At 36.6% G+C, this 19,278-nt stretch overlaps 4 protein-coding genes across 4 annotated transcripts; 3 read left to right on the top strand and 1 right to left on the bottom strand.

Moving 5' to 3' along the window:
• Window positions 1-2,372: 2,372 nt before the first annotated feature.
• On the top strand, window positions 2,373-3,138 carry LOC134323255 (metallothionein-2-like). Its single transcript, XM_063004707.1, has 3 exons — window positions 2,373-2,475; window positions 2,583-2,648; window positions 2,943-3,138. Exons 1-3 carry the CDS (start codon window positions 2,451-2,453, stop codon window positions 3,032-3,034), a joined length of 183 nt encoding a protein of 60 aa, XP_062860777.1. The 5' UTR covers window positions 2,373-2,450; the 3' UTR covers window positions 3,035-3,138.
• A 3,009-nt stretch (window positions 3,139-6,147) lies between these two features.
• Window positions 6,148-7,478, top strand: LOC134323253 (metallothionein-2). The gene is made up of 3 exons (XM_063004706.1): window positions 6,148-6,256; window positions 6,367-6,432; window positions 6,888-7,478. Exons 1-3 carry the CDS (start codon window positions 6,232-6,234, stop codon window positions 6,977-6,979), a joined length of 183 nt encoding a protein of 60 aa, XP_062860776.1. The 5' UTR covers window positions 6,148-6,231; the 3' UTR covers window positions 6,980-7,478.
• Window positions 7,479-12,888: 5,410 nt separating this feature from the next.
• On the bottom strand, window positions 12,889-13,893 carry LOC134323252 (metallothionein-2). The gene is made up of 3 exons (XM_063004705.1): window positions 13,776-13,893; window positions 13,614-13,679; window positions 12,889-13,135 (listed from the first exon to the last, which is right to left on the bottom strand). Exons 1-3 carry the CDS (start codon window positions 13,798-13,800, stop codon window positions 13,044-13,046), a joined length of 183 nt encoding a protein of 60 aa, XP_062860775.1. The 5' UTR covers window positions 13,801-13,893; the 3' UTR covers window positions 12,889-13,043.
• A 3,784-nt stretch (window positions 13,894-17,677) lies between these two features.
• On the top strand, window positions 17,678-19,004 carry LOC134323251 (metallothionein-2-like). The gene is made up of 3 exons (XM_063004704.1): window positions 17,678-17,815; window positions 17,913-17,978; window positions 18,437-19,004. The coding sequence occupies exons 1-3, from the start codon at window positions 17,791-17,793 to the stop codon at window positions 18,526-18,528; spliced, it is 183 nt and encodes a 60-aa protein (XP_062860774.1). The 5' UTR covers window positions 17,678-17,790; the 3' UTR covers window positions 18,529-19,004.
• The last annotated feature ends 274 nt before the right edge of the window (window positions 19,005-19,278 follow it).

Below are 19,278 nucleotides of genomic sequence, written 5' to 3'. Positions count from 1 at the left end.
CTCATCCGCACTTACATCTCGAGTGCTCAATTATTAGGTGTAATATGGTAGCCCATTGAGAAGGCTTTCTGTGTTTATGCATGTATGTAGACTTGAGCTTACATGTTAATTAAACCTCATAATATATCACTCATTCCAACTTGACTGAAAACTACAATATCTGATAACTTACCACACCAAATATGAAGTAGAGTTTTGGGGGATTTAAGACACCTCAATTTATAATATATTTATGAACACATGCATCTGGGGCTGTATCTTAGAATCTTGATTCTATTCTAGGATATCAGACAAGTTTTATGACCAAATTTAAAGCAGATCTATGGTGGAAATGTTGAGTTTTCTTCACCATAAATGTACTGTACATTTGGTGTACACTTGCCTGATATCCTACAATAAAATGAAGTCAGAATGACTGATATATCATGGGATTTTATTAACAAATAAGCTCTGATCTATATGGGTGTAATAATAATTAGAGTATACATTTTGCAGTTACCATTCCAAAACCTCCAATACAAAATCTCCTCTACAGAACTTGGTGTAACCACTTATACTGTATATACTCTATATAATTCAATAGAGTCCACTTGAAATGATGGACATATTATGAGATTTTTCACAGATATAGCTCCAAGTGCATGTGTTCATAATTACATTAAATATTGAGGTGTGGCAAAAATTTAATTTTCCATCATAGATCTGTTTTAAACTTGGTGTGGACACTTGTCTGATATACTAGAATAGAGTCAAGTTGGAATAATGGGAACATAAGATTTTTCACAGACACAGGCCCAAGCAGGGGCGGCTCGTTCCTTAGGGCGATCGGGCGACGCACCACCAAAGGGCGAAAGTGAAGAAATTTTTTCTATCACAGCTGTGACTGTCCTGGGCAGTCTGTCTTGCCTCCGAATATCGTAGTCCAATCAGTGTCGAGTTGTGTTCCATACAGTACTGCCCCTTTTGGGGTGATTTCAGTCTGACTAAAAATCGCCCCGGATTGCTCTCATAGACTCTCAGGTTAAGGTCTTAAGGCACTTTTTTTTCGAACTGTAGGCGCTGCAATACAATCTCTATGGGTTCCGGGAGGGCTCACACTTACGTGCTTGCGTCACACGTAACCTGGTGTAGCGATCTCGTCACCATGACTACCATCACCTCAGTTCGGAGCAACTCCATCGTGTCATTAAGGGAAATGCCATTCAGTCGTCATAGTCATCAGGATAAATTAGCAACTTAAGAATTAGGGCCACCCAGACCAAATTTAAACATCAAGTATCTACAAAGGGGGGAAAATCATATAAGTAACAAGTAAATTACAAGTAAGTAATATAATTTTTGCACATCAGCCCAGATGCCAATCTTTATTCTGGATCTGCTGCACCTAAAATAAAATGTTATCTTATGAAGATCTTATAAAGCTGGTCTCTCTCCATGTTTAAAGTTATTTGTGAGGGCAAACTGACAGATGACTTAAAATGTTAATTATTTAAGCTTTAATTTACCCATTGAAGGGGTCACCTTGGCCATCATCGCAACAATTGCCCCCCCTGAGAGATTTGGCAGGAGCCGTCACTGGGCCCAAGTGCATATGTTTAAAATTGCAGTATATATTGATGTGTGTTAAATTAGTTATCAGGTACTGACGTTCTAAGTCAAATTGGAATAAATGATATAAAATAAAGCAATAAGCCACGAGAGGCCGTGCGTTACTGTGATTTTAGCACGGGGATGACGTTTTTGGCACGACGCGAAGCGGAGTGCCTAAAACTTCTTTCCCCGTGCTAAAATCTTAACAGTAACGTACGGTCTCGAGTGGTTTATTGCTTTTATAAAACGGCGGTCAACATAAAATACAATAAATACAACAATTTTTAATCATAAATGTATTTATTGTGTATAAACTTACAATAAAGCATTCTTCCGCGACGCAAGGTAGTCCGATTAACAGTGTTGCTAGGCAACATGAGGGCGAAAATAACTAACTTTTTCCATTCAGTGGCGTATTAATATGGAATGATGTGAGGTGGTCATAGGTGTGCGTTTATCGGGGATTTTACAACGGCTTCGAACGCGGCTCAGCCAATCAGATTTTAGGACCGGATTTTATCCGTTTTATAATATTTAATTTAATAAACATATAAGATCAGGTCTACATGCGTGCATACACGTATAAAGCATTCTGAATGCACTACCGTAATACGCCTACAATTGGAGCCCTTGCATTTTGAGTGCGGGTAGCTTGACTGCATTGTTCTGGAGGTGTAATTGTGCGGGTGAATAAGGTGCAAGCCGTGTGCAGTGTAGAGGAGGCGGAGCTGCTGTTTTGCGCTCGTTCTGTCAGCCACACAGCGTTATAAATACAGCCTCGGCTGCACTGAACTCAGTAGGTTTAACCTTCTTTGACAATCAACGTTCTTCTTATTACACTTAAAGATCTACGGACGATTATGGATCCCTGCGAATGTGCTAAGGGTAAGTCTGTACTTTGTGTTGCTTCTTGTATCTTGGATTGTTGTTGTGGAGTTTTGGTTTTATTGAATAATGCGGAGGGTTTAATGCTGGTGTTTGATCTTCTTCAGGTGGAACCTGCAGCTGCGGTTCATCCTGCAAATGCACAAACTGCAAGTGCACAACTTGCAAGAAAAGTAAGTTTTTATTTATTTTACTTCTCCAGTAAACTATAACATCCAGGCTGATCAAATCAGACCAAAGGTGTAGAAGAATGAGTAAATAAGAGCTGTTGAATTTGGTAGCATGTGGTTTTATGGGTTTAACTACCCTTCAGGTTAAAGAGTAACTGCAATTATGTTAATTTAGATAAACTATACATCCGTTCTATGCAGCTTTTAATGCAAGGGTCTACATAAGTCGTGTATATAGTTATTACATTTTGTTTCTTCTGATTCAGGCTGCTAACTTGCATTTCCTTTTATTTACAGGCTGCTGCTCCTGCTGTCCATCTGGCTGCAGCAAGTGTGCCTCTGGATGTGTATGCAAAGGTGATGCCTGTGGTTCTGGCTGCTGTCAGTGAGGAATTGATGACCCTGAAACCCAGGATGTAAATCTTTGTATTGCCACTGTACCGTGTCACTGTCTTTTTTTTGTTTTTTTGTTAATAAAATCCATTGATGTCTACTCTTGGTGTTTTCTTTTCTCTACCCTTGTATTAATGAATTTGGTTTATAAGAGGCCTGATGGTATTTTAAGATGTCATCTAAATGACTTGTCCTGACCTAAAGGTTTTTAATGTGACCACCTTAAATGTGTCATGACAATATTATTCTTGACAATATACCTGAAACCAATTTTCATGAGCACTGTCTTGCAATCCTAAAAACCTCTGCTTCAGGTGTCTATTTAAAAACAAATTTGGCTGTTTTTAACATATTGGAACTCTAACAAAAAGTGCAAAACCCACTTTATCTGGTCATTATTACCATTTGACTTGCTTTCTGTTGCAAGGAATTATTAAGTGGACAGGGGATACATAGTAAACAAATGTATGTTAACTGTCGCTGCAAGACCAAAATGAGATTTTTATTTTATTTTTTTAAGTTGAATTGCACCACCCAAGAAACTATTAAAACCTAAAAATTAAGTATCAACAGATTCTTAACACTGGCTAAACTCTTCAAATCATTATTAATGCTCTCTTACACCAAGGTGATGTGCCTTTGCCCACAATTTAGTTTCATATTATTACTTCTTATGAAGTACTTACCTAAAATACAGCATTAATGGCCTTGTGCTGCTTTATAAACCACTGGTGAATTATAGTGTTCCGTAGAGTTCTATTAATGCACAATTAGGATGCCTTGTAATTTCTCTTTAAATAAAAGGGGTCTATGTAGAACATTATGGATGTACATACTAATCACTGTATGTCTTTTATAACCCTGGCTACAAAATTTCCAGCGGTTCTAGGATTGCAGTCTCCCACGACTGCATGCCAGTCAGCCCTCCACCTGGAATGTGAACAAATCTATTCATAAGAGGATACAAATGGACATTTACAAAAAGCATTGTTCATTGTGGATTATATAAGTGTACTCTACAAAGATTAAATGTGCAAAATGTACAGTTGCAATTGAAAATGTTCAACCTCATGTCAAAAGGTATTATGATGTGTATTGAGTTGAAAATATACAAGAAATCTGAGTCAAAAGAGGAATATTTATTGATATATATAAGTAGTTTTTGAGAACATAAGTTAGATAATTTTAAGTGTAAGTGAAAAACATCTAGTTCTCTTGGAAATGTCAATGTGCACTAGTATTCAACACCCAGCAGCAGTACTTGGTGGAACAGTGTGACAGTTCTAACAAGCTTTTGATAAGCTTCTAAATAGCTACTGTCACTTGTGCTACACATTCCTCCATTAAATTCCACCCAAGATTTTTTACAGGGTTTTAATCTGAACCACTTCCAGGATATTTTTACCTCAGAAGGCATAACAATTCTCCTTAAAAAGTATTTATATGAATTTAAATTTGAATTCTCTATGAATTTATGATGACAAGTCACACAGTCAAGACTGCCAGTTCTCGTATGAATGTCGAAAAACATCCCAACATCATCACTGACCCACCTCAAACAGTTCCAGATTTGTATCCTTAGTTTAGACAGTTATATTTAATATAGTACAGTATTTTACATCAGTAAACTACACAGTTTTACCATAAGCTTTGTTAAGCAACATATTGCCTGTCTCTGATAAGTTTTGTGTCTCCTGCTAATGTGGCATATACTACCCCGGCCTGTCATACACATTGCCCTTAGGTTTGTGTGTATGGGTAAGTGTAGGTAGGGTTGCCAACCGTCCTGTAAGATACGGACTCGTTCCTTATTTGGAAACTAAATGTGGTGTTTCGTACTGAACTGATACGGGACACACTTTATTCTGTATTTTTATCAATGGGAGAGAAATGCTGCAGATTAGACTGAGACTTCCACACTGAAGGAAGCTGGACTACAGCAAAAATTACCCTAGGAATAAATCTAGTTTGGTTAACTAAAATTACTTAAACTAGTTTAAACTACTTTTTGGGAGAAAATATTTAATTGACAGTGTACATGTGATATGAAATTCTAACAAAATATAATACAAAGAAGTAACATGTCAGCAAAAGATGCCACACAGTAAAGTTTATTACAAACAGTGCCCAATGTAATACAATTTATTTTTTATTTTTAAGTAAGTATTTTTAAGTAAGTGTTCCTTATTTCCAGTTCTGAAAGTTGGCAACCCTAAAAGAAGGTTACCCTGCTAGACTTGGCATGTATAGCCTGTTCCTGACCACAACAACTATGCAGCCCTTAGTGAACTTTTATAGATACACATTAATAAAGGAACATATAAGAGTCATGTTTTATTTTGTGCAAAATAAAATCATTGTTATGGTTGTTTACCATTTAGTTTTTTGTGTTTCTAGTCATGCAGTGGCAATTTTTTTAGCGTTTAACCCTATTTGCTATTTTGGGGGTTAGTTGCCTCTCTGAAAAGACATTGCACTCGTTACAGCAGTCCTTTGCTCACGGTATATTTACAAATCGCTTAATCAGTATCACTCAACTCAGCGAGTGCAAAGACTCTTATTGTGTTCTCGTTGCACACCACACCACAGCCTACACACACATGCGCACACACACATGCGCACACACCCTCTACTACCAGTGCCGTGTGCAACAGTCAAGTTAAGCATTTAAAAATAACTGTTTTAAATGAAAATACATTTTACTTTACATACATACATATTAATAGTTGACTGAAATAAATAATTTTTAACATTTTTATTAATCGTTTGGCAAGTTTGAATAATATTATTTACATACGTTTAACACCGACAACTTTCAGATGTGAACAAATGACTTTAAATACACATTTACTCACACACAAGAACCATAAATACAAAGTAAAATCTTATAACAGGTTTATTTTTAAAAAGTGCTTATGTATAATGATGTTAACAAAAGCTGAGAGTTTGGAGGCGGGTGCATCATTAGTGTTGATGGTTTTGCACTCAGTTGTGATGGTGTAATTGTGCACGTGAAGAAGGTTTGCACCATGTGCAGTGTAGAGGGGGCGGGGCTGTTGTTTTTGCACACGTGCTGTCAGTCACACAGAGTTATAATACAGCAGCGGCGCTCACAATGATCATCAACCTTCTACAACCTGGAGAATAACTTCTACACAACATAAAGATCTACAGAGGATTCTAATTACAAACCATGGATCCCTGCGACTGTGCCAAGAGTAAGTTTGTACTCTTTGTTGCCTTCGTTTTTTAATTTTCTGATTGTTGCTGTGGAGTTTTGGTTGTATTGAATTATATTGAGATTTAAATCTTGGTGTATTTTCTACAGGTGGAACCTGCAGCTGTGGTGCATCCTGCAAATGCACAAACTGCAAGTGCACAACCTGCAAGAAAAGTAAGTTTTTTTTTTTCATTTATTTGGTACTACCATTAATATTAAGGTATATCAAGTCTAAGATTATGTGCGTCGAAAAATTTAGATGAGTTATAATTGTAAACAAGAGCCATTAAATTGAATAGTCGTACACTGCAACTACCAACTCTCAATACTTACGCCTTCATGTGGCCTCCACATGCTGTAAGTTTGAAGACTTTGTGTCAAATTTCATGTTTTAAGATAACAGGACAGATATCACAAATTAAATCTGTAAACTGTTCGGACAGGATTGTAACTGGATATGTGCCTACATAATGTCATTACCCACATTTATGGTAAACTGTTGGTGTTGGCATTTAGAGCACATATTCCTTCATTCATTATATTTTTAATATGCCACTCTTGATGTAAAGAGTTTGATTATCTACCACCTTTGTTCCAGGCCACTAACTGATGTTTGCTTTGATTTACAGGCTGCTGCTCCTGCTGTCCATCTGGCTGCAGCAAGTGTGCCTCTGGATGTGTATGCAAAGGTGATGCCTGTGGTTCTGGCTGCTGTCAGTGAGGAATCAACAATGTTGCAACCCTTGTCTCATGTCGGCGCTAATAAACCTTTATTATGTCTACTTTTTGGGGTTTCTTTTCCCCTACCATTTTTAATGAATGGATTAGGCTTTCCATATCTTGTAATCTTAAGTGTTTTGGGAAGATTTGTCTTGACTTAAAGGTTTTTAATTTGACTGTGTCATGAGCATGGTGTGTATTACAATTATTCACATTTCCGCTTTGGGTATTTTCTCTAAAATAATGGCTTTTGCCTGGCTGCTTGTATTGCAAATCTGGATTGCTTGATGAACGTAAAGGGAAGACCAACTTCATCTGGTCATTACTATCAATGTTAAATTGCTTTTGTTTAAAGAGTGGGTGGGGGATAATGGGGTTTAATGTACAATCATTCAACTTGTAACCAATACACTGAAATTGTATTATTATTAATGGACATTTTGTATTCATGAAAACTATGTTTTGATGTTGGTCAAAACTTTAATAAAATTTGTAAACAATGTAGTTGTCAACCATCTTAATTTGACATTATTTGACCTATATCTATTTTTATTTGCTGAGTACTTGTAAAGAGTTTCTCTTTAACACTTTTTATATTAAGCATTACCAAAAACACTTTCAATGTGAAAATTTGCAACACTTAGTTGTAAAAGTAAGTATATTTTAAAGAGATCCCTGTCTAAAAAACACTGTCAAAATCATCTTGTTTTAAGTTAATGTCCCTTTACACCAGGTTAATAAATGTGCTTCTCCCACAATTAGATTGGTTTGATTATAACTTGTTTTTCTTAATAGTTCTTACATTTGAATTTACCCATAATTAGTCTTGTGCTTCTTAGTGACTGTGCTGCTTTTACGACTTTATTAATTGAGACCTTAATCACTGCATATTTTTTATAACCCTGGGCAAAAAGAAAATCATTCTGCCAAATGTTTCATGTAATTCCCAGTTTGTTTTGTTAGGATTTTAACGTCATGTTTTACAATTTTGGTTACATTCATGACAGGAACAGTAGTTATTCATTACACAAGATCCATCAATTCACAAGTTTATATCGAACACAGTCAAACCCAATCCGCCCCACCTGGGGATCGAACCCAGGACCTTCTTGCTGTGAGGCGACAGTGCTAGCCACTTAGCCACCGTGCCGCCCATAATTCCCAGTAGTTCTAAGTTTAGGGTAAATAATACATGTACAATGATAATAAACACTCAGTTGCCACTAGATTAGTTTCAGCTATATTGTTTGTACAATTTATTGGTAAGTTGTAGTGTTATTGTTGCACAACTCACGCAGTGCATCTACATCATAAGTGTAACTCATAAAGTGACAGATGCACTATATAATGTACAAGTGTAAAGTGTAAAATTAAATGTCTGGTACATTTTCTATTTTAAAAGGTCAATAATTGCCTGCGGTTCTGAGCAGTTTCCGAAATATTCTGTCAATAAACGAAATTTGAGTTCAGAGACGCTGTTATCATGAATACAGAATATAAAACATGAAACATTTGGCAGAATTTTTTTTTTTCTTTTTGCCCAGGATTATAAAAGATATGCAGTGATTAATGCCAGAATCCATATTGTTCTATATAGACCCCTTGAAGAAAAGAAAAAAAACACATATTCTCATTATCCACAGAATAAAGTATTGTAATTATTCCACTCCACAGAACACCAGAATCTGCCAGTAGTTCACAAAGAAGCACAAGACCACTAGTGCTGTATTTTGGGTGAATTAAAATGTATGAACTATTAAGAAAAACAAGTCATAATCAAACCAGTCTAATTGTAAGCAAAATTATATTTATTAACTTGGTGTAAAGGGACATTAGCTCAAAACAAGATCATTTTAGACAGTGTTTTTAAACAGTAATAGCTATTCCTTTTGGACCTTAACACTTTTTACAAGTGAAACACTGTTTTTATTTGCTTTACATGTTTTATTATGAAAATGTTATACTTATATCCAGACTAATATTGGTCAAGCTCGAGCACACAAATTGTAGGTTTTATTAAAACATTTTTATGCAGTCTCTGACCCAGAATGTCCACCCTGTTACGGACAAATGCTTAACTGTTGTGTTTCTGTCTTTCAGCTGCACTTAAGGCCATTCTTTAAAGGATGCACACATATCATTATTGCTGTTATTGTTATAACCAAACTGAATAATAATGCTTTATAAATTACACATGCACCTCATATACACTGTGACGTATTAGGTTGTAACAGGGTGGACCATAACAGGGTGGACATTCTGACATAAAATTAGCCATTAGCTAGCGAGTGAGCAAAACCATTCTAGCATAAGTAGTATGATTATTTTTAAAACTATCAAATCGTATTGCTTTTTTCTAATATATCCCATAACAGGGTGGCCATGTTATGGTTGACCATATAAGACTTTTAGGATAAAATGTGGAAAAACAACATTTTAGCCACTCATCTTCCACAGTTGTTTTCTTTCCAAAGAGATAATGTGAGCTCCAGGAAATGATGTCAGTATGTAAAACAGCTTCATTTTAAGAGACAGTAGTAAGAAATAACAGGGTGGACATACTCATAAAGAAAAACAATCCAAGCTTTAGAGGGACTTAAGCAAATATTTTAAACAGTATTTAAATATATTTTCATGATTAAACCTCATATATCCATCACTTAATCAGAATGTACAGCACTGGGGACATGGGATAACCTCTGGTATCTGAGATAAAAACAGTATGTATACAGTAATTTTATTGTTGGGGAAGAGTAGAAAAGTGTTTAGTATTTGAAAGTGTTAATTATTTCTGTAAGATGTTAATAAATTGTATTGTTAAAATTTACTTAATAAATACAATGATCAGTACTGGGGACACAAAAGGCACCGAATTGTAGGAATGACCCTAAATAGTATAGTCTTTGTAGTCCCGTTTAGTTTGTGTTGCCCTGTCCAGTCCTGTCTAGTTCCTGTTTAGCTTAGCTTAGGGTTTAGGTCAGGGGTGGGCAAACTTTTTGGCTCAAGGGCCACACTGGGTTTTAAAAATTGACAGACGGGCCGGGTGGGTGCGGGGGTGGGGGTTTTGAACTAATATAAATTCACATTTAAACCTTTATTTTCGTGATTAAAGGATGAATTTTTGAAAATAAATGAAACGCCAGACTCATCCTATTATGTGCACATTTACACATGCATGAATGTGATTTTGTTTAATGAATTTTTTATTATTTTTATTTTTGTTTCAACTTGGTGTATCACCGTCTAAACAAAACCAATTCAGCCTTTAAAGCACTTTCAACATAAGTTAATGGTTTATGTGTAATGTTATGTTAAACCAGCCAAGTGGTTTGATCATGCTGGGGTGATAGTAGGGTTGCCAACCGTCCTGTAAAATATGGAATCCTTCTTTATTTGGAAACTAAACGCTGCGTTCTGTATGGGAGAGAAATGCAGCAGATGAGACAGAGACGGGGCGATATGTATGAAACAGAAGGAAACTGCTGCTACCGTGGGAATTAGAAAGCGTTTGGTTATTATTCTAAGTAGTACACCGTGTGTGCGCAGGTTATATCAGCATAACAACCTGTTCACTACACTGCTATTTGGGTAGCGCAGTGGGCAGAGCGCGTTGCTCGTGTTCTTCCGCCCCAGGATCGATTCTGGCTTATGGATTTTGTGAAAATGTTGTTGCACTGTGATTACATGATGTTCTTTATGGATGTTGTTTAGCCTAAAACATGGTTCTGGTTCATTATTATAAAGAATAAAAATAAATGTTAAACAGCCGAATCAATGTTCCTATGACGGTGTGAGACATGTTATATACAGGTCCTTCTCAAAAAATTAGCATATTGTGATAAAGTTCATTATTTTCCATAATGTAATGATAAAAATTAAACTTTCATATATTTTAGATTCATTGCACACCAACTGAAATATTTCAGGTCTTTTATTGTTTGAATACTGATGATTTTGGCATACAGCTCATGAAAACCCAAAATTCCTATCTCAAAAAATTAGCATATTTCATCCGACCAATAAAAGAAAAGTGTTTTTAATACAAAAAAAGTCAACCTTCAAATAATTATGTTCAGTTATGCACTCAATACTTGGTCGGGAATCCTTTTGCAGAAATGACTGCTTCAATGCGGCGTGGCATGGAGGCAATCAGCCTGTGGCACTGCTGAGGTGTTATGGAGGCCCAGGATGCTTCGATAGCGGCCTTAAGCTCATCCAGAGTGTTGGGTCTTGTGTCTCTCAACTTTCTCTTCACAATATCCCACAGATTCTCTATGGGGTTCAGGTCAGGAGAGTTGGCAGGCCAATTGAGCACAGTAATACCATGGTCAGTAAACCATTCACCAGTGGTTTTGGCACTGTGAGCAGGTGCCAGGTCGTGCTGAAAAATGAAATCTTCATCTCCATAAAGCTTTTCAGCAGATGGAAGCATGAAGTGCTCCAAAATCTCCTGATAGCTAGCTGCATTGACCCTGCCCTTGATAAAACACAGTGGACCAACACCAGCAGCTGACATGGCACCCCAGACCATCACTGACTGTGGGTACTTGACACTGGATTTCAGGCATTTTGGCATTTCCTTCTCCCCAGTCTTCCTCCAGACTCTGGCACCTTGATTTCCGAATGACATGCAAAATTTGCTTTCATCCGAAAACAGTACTTTGGACCACTGAGCAACAGTCCAGTGCTGCTGTTTCTGGTTCAAAAGTGGCTTGACCTGGGGAATGCGGCACCTGTAGCCCATTTCCTGCACACGCCTGTGCACGGTGGCTCTGGATGTTTCTACTCCAGACTCAGTCCACTGCTTCCGCAGGTCCCCCAAGGTCTGGAATCGGCCCTTCTCCACAATCTTCCTCAGGGTCCGGTCACCTCTTCTCGTTGTGCAGCGTTTTCTGCCACACTTTTTCCTTCCCACAGACTTCCCACTGAGGTGCCTTGATACAGCACTCTGGGAACAGCCTATTCGTTCAGAAATTTCTTTCTGTGTCTTACCCTCTTGCTTGAGGGTGTCAATGATGGCCTTCTGGACAGCAGTCAGGTCGGCAGTCTTACCCATGATTGCAGTTTTGAGTAATGAACCAGGCTGGGAGTTTTTAAAAGCCTCAGGAATCTTTTGCAGGTGTTTAGAGTTAATTCGTTGATTCAGATGATTAGGTTAATAGCTCGTTTAGAGAACCTTTTCATGATATGCTAATTTTTTGAGATAGGAATTTTGGGTTTTCATGAGCTGTATGCCAAAATCATCAGTATTAAAACAATAAAAGACCTGAAATATTTCAGTTGGTGTGCAATGAATCTAAAATATATGAAAGTTTAATTTTTATCATTACATTATGGAAAATAATGAACTTTATCACAATATGCTAATTTTTTGAGAAGGACCTGTATTTTATAACCTAACCGCCTGGCCTGCGCCATCTAGTGGAGTCAATTAAAACGCAAGTTTAGTGCAGGAAAAAGATTAAATTAATGCGGTTTTAGGACAGTTCTGTAAATACTCAGCGGGCCGGATTAAACAGCCTAACGGGCCGTATGTGGCCCGCGGGCCGTAGTTTGCCCACCACTGGTTTAGGTTCATGTTTCATGTGTTTAGTCTTTAGCTTAGCATAGTTCAATAGTTTGTGTCTTACATGTGTATTACATGTCTTGTGTTTAAACAGTCTCGTGTATCTCTGTATGTTAGTTTGTATTCCTCTATTTTGTCTTTGTTTTTAATAAATATATTAGTTATAATAGTTTAGTACGTCTCCGCGTATGTGTCCGCCCCTCGTCTGTCATAGCTCACTTGCGTTACATATGTTAAAAATCCTTTCAGTTACAGGTTTTATTGATTTATTGGCTAGTGCTAAATTTTGCGTTAAAAATTTAGGTGAAAATGGATCATATACAAAGCGTAAAAGAGCAACTCTCTACAAGTACTTAACATGTTTTATTAAAGTTGGCAAGTTTTATTATGACCAGCATCAAAATCACAAGTTTATTAGCGCTGACATAATTCAAGGCTATATGCCACAGTGGCAACACAAAGATTAATTTACATCCTGGGTTGCAACATTGTTGATTCCTCACTGACAGCAGCCAGAACCACAGGCATCACCTTTGCATACACATCCAGAGGCACACTTGCTGCAGCCAGATGGACAGCAGGAGCAGCAGCCTGTACATCAAAGCAAATGTCAGTTACTGGCCTGGATCAGAGGTTTAGTAACAAAGGTGGTAGATAATCAAACGCTTTACATCAAGAGTGGCATATTGAAAAGATAATAACTGAGGTTAGTTGTGCTCTAAATGACAACACCTGATAGTGTAGCATACATGTGGGTAATGTAGACACACATCCAATTACAATTGTATCCAATCAATTTACAGATTTAATTTGTGTTAGGAGTCGTCTGGTAACCTAAAATATTAAATTTGCCACAAAATCTCTAAACGTAGTGCTTGTGTGGAGGCCACGTAAAGGCAGTTTAAGCCTTGGGTTTAAGTGTTGGGTAGTTGATGAACTCCACATGCAGCCAACGACCATTGAATTCAATGACTGTTGTTTACAGTTAAAACTCATCTAAATTTTCCAACGCCCCCAGTCTAGCTTAATATACAGTTAACTGTAACACTGAATGAAGAAAAAAACTTACTTTTCTTGCAGGTTGTGCACTTGCAGTTTGTGCATTTGCAGGATGCACCACAGCTGCAGGTTCCACCTGAAGAAAATAAAACACCAAGATTTAAATCTCAAAGTAATTTAATAAAACCAAAACTCTACAGCAACAATCAGAAAATTAAATGTACAAACTTACTCTTGGCACAGTCGCAGGGATCCATGGTTTGTAATTAGAATCCTCTGTAGATCTTTATGTTGTGTAGAAGTTATTCTCCAGGTTGTAGAAGGTTGATGATCATTGTGAGCGCCGCTGCTGTATTATAACTCTGTGTGACTGACAGCACGTGTGCAAAAACAACAGCCCCGCCCCCTCTACACTGCACATGGTGCAAACCTTCTTCACGTGCACAATTACACCATCACAACTGAGTGCAAAACCATCAACACTAATTATATATATATTTGTGTGTGTATGTGTGTGTGTGTGTGTTATAATAGCATATGAATAGCCTTTATTTAAACTTGTTATAAAGATGTTTGTAGTTACGTTTCCTGTGTGTTTTAAATGTGTATTTAATGTCTTTTGTTCATATTTGAAAGTTGTCGGTTTTAAACATACAGTATGTAAATAATATTTTTCAAACTTGCCTATCAATAAAAAAAATGTGATTTTTGTTTTTAATCCACCTACAGTATTTGTAAAGTAAAATGTATTTTTATTTAAAACAGTTATTTTAAAATGCTTAACTCGACCGTTGCAGTCGGAGCCTATAGTCTTGGGGGCAAGACACTGCATTTGTTACAGCTTAGTGGTTAAGGCACTGGACTAGTAACCAGAGGTTGCCGGTTTAAGCCCCACCACTGCCAGGTTGCCACTGTTGGGCCCTTGAGCAATGCCCTTAACCCTCAATTGCTCAGATTGTATACTGTCACAGTACTGTAAGTCGCTTTAGATAAAAGCATCTGCTAAATGCCAAAAATGTAAATGTTGCACAGAGCACTGACAGTGTAGGCTGTGTGCACATGTGTGTGAGGGTGTGGTGGAATGTGGTGTGGTGTGCACCGAGAACACAATAAGAGTCTTTGCACTCGCTGAGTTGAGTCATACTGATTCAAAGCAATGTCTTTTCAGGAAGGCAGCTAACCCCAAAATAGCAACTATTGGGTTGAACATTAAAAATTTTTCCCTTACATGGCTAAAAACACAAAAAAAACTCTTCCTAAATCGTAAACAACCATAACAATGTCTTTATTTTACACAACATTACACAACTTGACTTACGCACAGTAACAGGCTACATGCCAAGCCAACAGGGTAACTTTCATTCACCCATACACACAAACTTTCATTACAGACTGGGGTAGTTTATGCCACAAGGGCAAGACACATTGGAAACTGTGACCAGAGAAGAATATGTACAACAGTGTAATATGTTGCTTAACAAAGCTAATAGTACAACAACACAGTGTTCTGATGTAAAACACATGTATAAAAAATAACTGTACAAACTGAGGATATAAATCTGGATCTGTTTGCCACATGAATGACCAGTTTGTCTGGGGCAAGAAAAGCAATGCTTATGACTAGAAGAATACTATCCCTACAGTCAAGCATGGAGGTGGGTCAGAAATGATTTTGAGATGTTATTCTGATCCTGATTCTGGTGATGACTGTCATAATCAATTCATGAACATACCAAGGCATTGGAGAAATCTCAACATCATCACTGACCCACCTTCATGCTTGACTGTAGGGGTGTTATGCCTCTGGTCGTAAGCCTTGCTTTTCTTGCTCCAAACAAACTGCTTATTCATGTGGCAAACAGTTCCAGATTTGTAACCTTGTTTGGACTGTTATATCTGATACATGTTTTTACATCAGTAAACTACATTATTGTACTATAAGCTTCGCTTTTGTACCTTTTCTTGTCTCTGGTCACTGTCTCTAATGATTTTTGCATGTCCCCTAAGTTGGCATATGTGTGTGAATGAAAGTTTCCCTGTGATAACTAACACATAGTCTATTCCTGCCCGGTGACATTAACTAAATTAAAACTGTTAACTTGTATAAATTAATGTTGTTAGAAAAGCAAGACAGCTTAGAACAGCTTAGATCTTCTACTCCAGTGTCATCTGCTGATTATGAGAAGAAGTCGGCTCTTTATCTTAGGTGTGCACACGGGAAGATACTCTTTAAACACAGACAATCAGAGTAAAAACTTCCAGTTTATTCCATGAAACTGACTAGTATTTATAGTTGGTGTAGTACGTGAGAAATGTGAGCCTATTTCTAAACTTGGTTAAACTCAAATGGTAGGCCATAAAGAAAACTATTTATGGGTCATTCTATAATTTGGGGTACATTTCACATCACCAAAAAAGTACAAAAACAATGTTCTCTCTCAATAGAACAATCAGTGGTTCAAGTTAATATATTCCTTTAGTGTAACATATTCACTATTTGCAAAGCTCAAACATTAATTTTTTTATTTTTATTTTAAAGGGACAGTAGATGTAGACTACTAGGTAACTTAGTTGACAGGTAACAAAGTTGACAATTTCCCTATTTTGACCCATAACTTCAGTGGTAGACCACATGTCATTTCTTGAACAGAATAATGTCTAATTTGAACATACATTTGAATTAAAATTATAAAAAAAATTGTAACCATAACAATGTATGTAACATAGTTGACGGTCAATTTATATACTCATTGACAATGTTCTATTATAGATAAAATATTTAAAAAAAATAAGAGTACATTCACCAGATCATGTAATGCTGGTCACATAGTTTTAGAACAAACCATTTTTGAGTTGCTGAGTGGAATTCTGTTAGTAACTTAGTTGACGGAACTTTTGCGGACATTAATAAATAAAGATGTTTAAATTATTTAAAAGAGAAACTCAATTTAAAAAATGTTATTTTTCTTTAGTATTTAAACTTTTGAAATAAATAAAAAAATAGATGTTGTTGCCCTTAATGATTTTATTCATTATTTTGAAACCAAGGCACCCTCAACTTAAAAAACGGACACAGCAATAACTGTTCATTTAGGAACATCATGACAAATCTCAAGCTAAATGAAGCATAAGATGCACATAATGTTTTTGTGATATTACAACATGTTTTCCATTAATAGGTAAAATATGACATTAAAAAAAAAAAAAAAGTTAATAGAATGACTCTTATGAGGATAGCCTAGAGCCAAATGGTTAAGGTACTGGGGTTGGTGGGGACATAAAACCTGTTTACACAGGTACTGTGGTTAACTATGGTTGGAATGTGTACCTCTGTTGTTTATGATAAAGTTTATGAACACCTTTATATTCTATCAAACGTTAAGAGAAAAAATCACCTCAGGCAAAAGAGATTTTGTGTGGGGGCCTTTATGGACAACAGTAGTGATAAATATAAGAGTAATGTTTGTTTACCATTTAGTAAGAGTTTGTTTTGTGTCACTAGCCATGCAAAAGCAAAAATGTTTAGCGTTTAACCCTATAGTCTTGGGGGCAAGACTGTGCTTATGGAAATCGCTTAATCAGTATCACTCAACTCAGAGAGTCCAAAGACTCTTATTGTGTATTCGATGCACTCCACACCACTTCATACTCCATACACACACGCATGCGCACACAGCCTCCACTACCAATGCCGTGTGCAACATTTGAGTCAAGCGTTTTAAAATGCAAATGAAAATACTTTGTTAATATACAATGTTGGTGGATTAAAATAAATAGTTTTCAACATTTTACTGCTCGTTGGGCAAGTGTGTATAATATTATTAGGCAAGTTTAATAATAATTAACAAAAGACATTGAATACACATTCACACACACACACACACATTAACCATAACTACAAAGTAAAATCTTTATAACAGGTTTAAATAAGGCTTTTATTTATTTAAGATGTTATTGTAAAAAGTGCTTATGTATAATGATGTAAACAAAAGCTGAGAGTTTGGAGGCGGGTGCATCATTAGTGTTGATGGTTTTGCACTCAGTTGTGATGGTGTAATTGTGCACGTGAAGAAGGTTTGCACCATGTGCAGTGTAGAGGGGGCGGGGCTGTTGTTTTTGCACACGTGCTGTCAGTCACACAGAGTTATAATACAGCAGCGGCGCTCACAATGATCATCAACCTTCTACAACCTGGAGAATAACCTCTACACAACATAAAGATCTACAGAGGATTCTAATTACCAACCATGGATCCCTGCGACTGTGCCAAGAGTAAGTTTGTACATTTGAATTTTCTGATTGTTGCTGTAGAGTTTTGGTTTTATAAAATTATATTGAGATTTAAATCTTGGTGTTTTATTTTCTACAGGTGGAACCTGCAGCTGTGGTGCATCCTGCAAATGCACAAACTGCAAGTGCACAACTTGCAAGAAAAGTAAGTTTTTTTCTTCCTTTGGTATTACCATTAACATTAAGGTATATCCTGCCAGACCAAGGGCGAGTTATTATTGTAAACAAGAGCCATTAAATTTGATAGTCGTACACTGCGTGTGGTGTACAGGTTTATCAACTCTCAATACTTATGCCTTCATGTGGCCTCCACATGCAGTAAGTTTGGAGACTTTGTGGCATTTTTCATGTGTTATGTGATCATAGTGCAAATCACAAATATAATCTGTAAACTGATTGGATACAATTGTAATTGGATATGTGTAAAGATAATGTTATTACCCACATGTATGCTAAACTGTTAGGTGTTGGAGTTTAGAGCACATATTCCTTCATTCATTATATTTTTAATATGCCACTCTTGATGTAATGCATGATTATCTACCACCTTTGTTCCTAAACTTCTGATCCAGGCCACTAACTGACAATTGCTTTTGTTTACAGGCTGCTGCTCCTGTTGTCCATCTAGCTGCAGCAAGTGTGCCTCTGGATGTGTATGCAGAGGTGATTGCTGTGGTTCTGGCTGCTGTCAGTGAGGAATCAACAATGTTGCAACCCAGGATGTAAATTAATCTTCGTTTTGCCACTGTAGCTTATAGTCTTGTCTTATGACAGCACTAAAAAACCTCTGTGATGTCTACTTTATGTGTTTTCTTTTCCCTGCCTTTTTTAATGGATTAGGCTTTCAATAGCTTGTAATCTGAAGTATTTTGGGAAGTAATAATCTAAATGATTTGCCCTGACCTAAGGGTTTCTAATGTGACCTACTTGGCTGTATTTGACCAAAAAGTGATTCTAGACCACATGTCTGATTCCAGTGTCAATGAGCATGATGTAAATTACAATCATTAACATCTGTGCTTGTAAAGTCACAAAGAAACTGAAACTGTATTATTACTTAGATTAATTATTGTGATGACTAATTGTAATGAGTACTTGGTTTTGATGCTTATCATTAATGTTTAAAACACATTACTTTCCAACTTTAATAAAATTTTTTGATTAATTGCAATACAGTTGTCACCCATGTTATTTTCACATCACTTGACCTACACTTTATATTAACCATTACCAAATACTCTGAAATTGTGCACTACCAAGAAACCAATAACACCTAAACAGGATTTTGAACAGATTCTGTCTAACACTATTGGACAATTTAGTGTCTCCAAATCATCTTGTTTTGAGTTCAAACAATAAATGTGCCTTTACACATACTGTCGCCTAACAAAAAAAAACTTCTGGGTTTGATTCCCAGGTGGAGCGGTCTAGGTCCTTTCTGTGTG

This window comes from Trichomycterus rosablanca, chromosome 11 (genome assembly GCF_030014385.1).
Source record: "Trichomycterus rosablanca isolate fTriRos1 chromosome 11, fTriRos1.hap1, whole genome shotgun sequence".
Classification (NCBI taxonomy): domain Eukaryota; kingdom Metazoa; phylum Chordata; class Actinopteri; order Siluriformes; family Trichomycteridae; genus Trichomycterus; species Trichomycterus rosablanca.
The sequence above is the reverse complement of the archived record's forward strand: the minus strand, read 5'-3'. Positions and strand labels throughout refer to the sequence as shown.